Genomic DNA, 5646 nt, shown 5'->3' with positions numbered 1-5646 from the left:
TTTCTCTCCCTCCCTTCTTCACTCTATTTCTCTTCAACCCTCCCTCTCTCCCTCTCTCCCTCTCTCTCAATGCATCTCTCCACAAATAAAAATAAGGAAAAAAATAAAAAAAACACAAAAACAAATAAAGGAGAGGCAATATACCTACCTGAAACGCTCAAAGATGGAACCCCTTGCACCTTTCTCGTTCTACCTCACCTTTGCGACTTTCCTCCATTCTCCCTTGCACCCCTCTTCTTTTTTGTCACATACAGTGATGGTGATAGCAGAGGCAATAATGAGCTCTCCCTCTTTCTCTGTCTCTTTGTCTCTCTCTCTTTCAAAGCTTTGAGCTCTATCGCTCTCTCATTTGTTCGCTTTCACAATTGGTTTGTAGGAATGCCACACTCGGGTTTTCAACGCTTCTTTTTTTCAAAATACCATCAATATTTGCAATGCAAATTTGCGTTAAAGATGCCGCTATTTTACATCAAAAATGGGTGTCACTATTTGCCCATTACCTTATAGAGATAGAATTCTAAATGATTTTTTTAAAAGGGAAATACTTAGCTTTAATTGTACTCTAATGAATGTTCATTATGAAGTTAAAAAGTTCCATCAATATACTTTATACTTTGTTTTCCTATGCTCAAGAGGTATTAGAAAAATTAGTGGAATTTTATGTTTTTGTGAATACAAAGATCTCTTTTTCTCTTATGATGATTGCACTTTTAAAGTTTGGTTTTAAAAACCCTCCTATGATGGTGGCTTGCATGAGAGATATTAATGCTACCATAAAGTGTCATACATGAGATTTGTAGATCATCTCTAGGTTATTTGATTGAAAAGCACATGTCTATCTTTCTTATATAGACAAAATTGGTACTTGTAATTTATACCACCCTCCCTTGCCACGATCAAGATACTTTTAGTATTGTTGTCTTAATCTTTCCACTTGATTCTTTTTACATTCCTATAGCTATCATAGTTTCAAGTATCCCCTTCGTAAGTATTGTGTTTAGAAAGATTCACCATAAAGTTGAAAACATAAAGTTGGAGTCACCATTCTCGAGAATTCTACATGCTTCATAATTAATGGAATGTTCACATTGCTCATATGGATAATATAGGTGTTATGGCATAAATGCCCGTTTCCACATGACTTGTAATGGGTTCATTGACTCATGAGTAGCTCTTCTTCAACACTACTCTAACTTTAACTAGAAACCCAAGATTCTTAAGGTAGAAACCATTCCCTAGCATGACTTTAATTTGATCTAACATGTGCTATGAATTGCCTATGTATTGTAAGAGGCATTGTCATTGCAAGGTTGAGTCCAAGACTCCAAAGAACAACTACATCATATTGCGTGCCAACTAGAATATTACGAGTTTAATAATTCATAGTATAAGTGGTTTTGATGATGATAACTTCCTCTTTTGACTTCACCTAAGCATGATCATGTATAATTTGGCACATGCGAAAAATGTTGAGGTTTTTATAGCCATGAGATCAAATAATAAGCTCTCGTCAAATTCTTAGGAGTAGACTCTCTAGGGTGGTTAAACAATAGCAAGCTTTTCAACATTGTAAAAGTCATTCGTGATGACTTAAGTCTGTTTACTACCATAAAGTATGTCAAATAATGTCATAAAAGCCCGGCATGAACACGTAACCCTGAAGGCTCTACGCTTTATGCAGTCGACATGACGAAAGCCATAAATTTGATCCGAAGAAAGCTAAAGTCTGGAGCTGACCGAAAAGCGAGGAAAGAAGACGCAGGTAAGGTGAACCGCCAGGTCGGTCGCCATATTTACTACCACCGCATACAAGCAAGTGGGGTTCTGACTCCTTACGCCACCACGACCTTCTGCTATAGTTAGGTTTGTTCGTTAGCGTCGCTCATTTTTCAGGTGGCTGCGAGCTATCGAATGTTACCGTGCAAATAGAGGTGCGCTCCATGAGGAGACCAGGTCAGCCGCTCATATACTGTGCAAATAGAGGCGCCATGTCCAGAGGAGGTCAGCTGCCAGCAGCTTACGTCTGTTCATGCTCTGGAGAATGCGCACAGTGCCATTATGCCATAATCCATTGTTGACTGAGTTTACAGACGGCATCGAATTTCTCAAGGCCGAGAACTGCCAAGAAGCCTATAAAAAGGGAGACCGGGCTGGTATCGAGAGAGAATCACACTTCTGTAGCGTAAATTCGTTATCTGTTGGCCGTCTCCGAGAATCACTCTTTCAGTTTACGGAATTCCCTGCCTAAGTAATCTCTCTCTCTCTCTCTCTCTCGGTCGCTCGCTCTGTGTATCACACAGACACATACATCCACGCACACATGGCCAACAGCGTGCAGGCAGCCCCTACAGTTCAACTCAATAGCACTGCCAACCCTGCTCAGCACGATATTCCTCATCAGTCGGGAACTATGGTTCGTGATGATGAACCCGCGAGGACTAATAGCCGCGCATGCATGCAACAATATGCAGATCGTCCGGTGGTGGCTCCAATGTGGAGGGAGATCCAGGGCGCTTCCGATTGGGAGGGCCTGCTCGAGCCGACCATGAACGACACTCTGCGGGCCGAAGTCATACGCTATGGCGAGCTGACGCAAGTGTGCTATGACAGCTTCGACTCAGACCCGGAGTCCAACTACTGCGGCACCTGCAAGTACAGACGGGCGGAGCTACTGAAGAGGGCGGGGCTGGGTGCGGACTCATGCGGCTACCGGGTGACCAAGTACCTGTACGCCACGTCGGAGAATCCTTTCAGGGGGGTCATGATATTCCCAGCTGCTTCGGCCGCAGATCAGCGAGGTAAGAGCGCGCAGTCCAACTGGATGGGCTACGTGGCGGTGTGCGACTCGCTGGAGGAGGTGGCGAGGCTAGGGAGGCGCGACATAGTGGTGTGCTGGAGGGGGACCGTGACATCGACGGAGTGGGCGGAGGACTTCCGGGACGTGCTGGTGCCCGTGATGGGGAAGCTGGGATACAGCTCCTCCACTGCTGGGGATGACCGTGATTCACACCGGAGGCAGCAGCTTATTAAGAGTACTGCAGCTGGAAACCATGACCTCGTGCATGACGACACGGAGGACGTCAAGGTGGAGCGGGGGTTCCTCAGCGTGTACGTGTCCACGAGCGGAGATGAGAAGACCGAGGCGGTGGGCTCCTGGCCCTCGACGCGCCTGAGTGCCCGAGATCAATTGAGAGCAGAGATCCAGCGGCTACTGGAGGAGTACAAGAACGAGGCGGAGGAGCTGAGCATCACCATCACCGGCCACAGCCTCGGGGGGGCTCTCGCCACTGTCAGCGCCTACGACCTGGCTCTCACGGGCCTCGCACGTGGCCGACCAGTTCAGCTGGACGTAGCTGGAGCAGCTGCTGCTACAGCGCAAGAGAAGTCACCAGAAGGAGCCAATGTTTGTACAGCAACCATGATTCCCATCACCGTCTTTACATTCGGCAGCCCCCGCGTGGGCAACGCTGTCTTTAAGCGCCACTGCGCCAGGCTCAACAACCTCAAGATGCTCCGCTTCGTCAACCACCGCGACATCGTCCCCAAGGTCCCGGGCATCCTCGTCAACGAGTCACTAGTCTCCCGTTTCTTCCACGCCTTCCGCCACACCAGCCGCGAGCAGCGCGGTCGTAGCCACATCAGCACCCCCCGCAACATCAAACGTACCATGTCCAGATCCTCATCTTCAATATCAGACTATGATGTGGCAGGCTGCCTCCCCGTCCTCCATACCCTGCCCTGGACTTACTTCCACGTCGGCACCCAGGTCCTCCTCGACAACCAACGGTCGTCCTTCCTCAAGCCTACCCATAACCCGCACTTCCTCCATAACCTGGAGGTGTACCTGCACCTCATCGACGGCTATTCTGGCCCCAGACCAGACCAAGGTTTTATACCCCACGGCCGGGACCTGGCTCTCGTGAACAAGCACACTTCTCTCCTCCTCGATGAGTATGGGATTCCCTCCTTTTGGTGGCAGGAGGGTAACAAGGGCCTGTACAAAGATGCCAACGGGAGGTGGGCGCCGAACAACCACAGAGACCTCGAGTAACAACTCGACGGAGGCGCAAAACTTAGAGCGCGAGCGATCTGGCTGGTTCAGTTGCTCGGAGCACTGTAACCAGAGAATGTGTAGATTGTTTAGGACAAAGATGCAAGAAAAACTTCGAGTCGTGTCATTTCTCTCACCATCGTTGTGCAAGATATAGAATGTTTCAAAAACTCTTAGGAAAGAATCGACATCTCCGTGGAACTAGCTCCTTACTACACAACTAGCAAATGTTCATGTTATTGATATGAACATCTAAAGAACATGTTACTAACTTGATTGATGATATAGCGTAGTAGGCGTTGTGCATAATAGAAAAAGTGGTAGGCTCTATTAATCACACCTTGTATTTTCACCTCTTGGTGGTGGAACAAAGAAATGATAAATTCTATTACATAAGTTCTCTATTAATGTTGAAGCTTGTTTTGCCATGGCTCCACCTATGACTTTGCAAGGGTTGCATGACATATGTTGGTTTCAAAAAACTCAATCACCCCAATCTTCACATATAAGATAGCTTAACTCATTATCACAAGGGCAAAGGGTGCTTCAATAGAAACATGGGGAATTATTGCAAGATAGAATCAACATCTCCTTGGAAGTGCTCCTTGTGACTAGACAACTAGCAAATTCGCACCTTACTGACATGAATATCTAAATAATGTCTTGCTAATTTGACTCATGATATAGTGCGGTAGGTGTTGTGCATAAGAAAAAACCTCGTAGGCTCTATTAATCACACCTTGTATATAACAATAATTGAAGAGTATACCATCCCTTTGTGGTGGAATTAAGAGAGGACAAACTCTATTTCATAAGTTCTCCATTAATGCCATAGCTTGTTCCTCAATGGTTCCACCTATAACTTTGCAACAGTTGCATGACATATATGTTGGTTTCAAAAAACTCAATTGCCCCAATCATCACATAGAAGATATGGTACTAGATTCGGTGCTTGGTACTTGATTTGGCATAACTTGGTACTTGGTACTAGATTTGGTACTTTGGTGCTTGATTGAATGCTTGGTACTTGATTTGGTACTTAGTATAGATTTCGTTTAGTACTTGATTCCACTACAAGAGAAAGGCCCTATAGATGCACACTGTACACGCGAAAAAGCGGGCGTGTTTATAAGCACGTATATCAGCGCGTCTATTCACACTAGTATAAAAACCGCGTCTATATATCGGCATTTATAAACACGCTTATAGATACGAAAATAAACGCACATATTTTTCATTTCTCATAAAGTCCCTAAATATGACCAAACCTCTTAATAGCTAGTATTTGTTTGAATAGGGCATGATTGGATAGGACATGATTGGATGTATATACGACATAATTACACCTGGATCATAAGCTAGGACATGTTATACATGTATAGGATCATACGGATATGATATACATGTATATACGACATGATATACATGTATAGGGCATATACATGAATAAGACATGATATACATTACCAACTTTACTTCTTTCTGAGTATTACAAATATACATCCAATCATTCAAAGCTAATTATATATATGTGATTTCATGCCCTATATACATCCAATCATGCCCTATACAAATGTGATTGGATAGGGCATGAT

At 44.9% G+C, this 5646-nt stretch overlaps 1 protein-coding gene across 1 annotated transcript; it reads left to right on the top strand.

Moving 5' to 3' along the window:
• Positions 1-2187: 2187 nt before the first annotated feature.
• On the top strand, positions 2188-4399 carry LOC148031662 (phospholipase A1-Igamma1, chloroplastic-like). Its single transcript, XM_087685778.1, has one exon. The coding sequence runs from the start codon at positions 2321-2323 to the stop codon at positions 4049-4051; it is 1731 nt and encodes a 576-aa protein (XP_087541904.1). The 5' UTR covers positions 2188-2320; the 3' UTR covers positions 4052-4399.
• The last annotated feature ends 1247 nt before the right edge of the window (positions 4400-5646 follow it).

The sequence above is a fragment of the Lygodium microphyllum genome, chromosome 9 (genome assembly GCF_053477565.2).
Source record: "Lygodium microphyllum isolate KBCC chromosome 9, Lygodium_microphyllum_v1.1.10, whole genome shotgun sequence".
Taxonomy (NCBI): Eukaryota; Viridiplantae; Streptophyta; class Polypodiopsida; order Schizaeales; family Lygodiaceae; genus Lygodium; species Lygodium microphyllum.
The sequence above is the reverse complement of the archived record's forward strand: the minus strand, read 5'-3'. Positions and strand labels throughout refer to the sequence as shown.

Coding starts and splice junctions, on each gene's coding strand:
- LOC148031662 (XM_087685778.1), top strand. CDS start 2,321: ATGGCCAACAGCGTGCAGGCAGCCCCTACAGTTCAACTCAATAGCACT.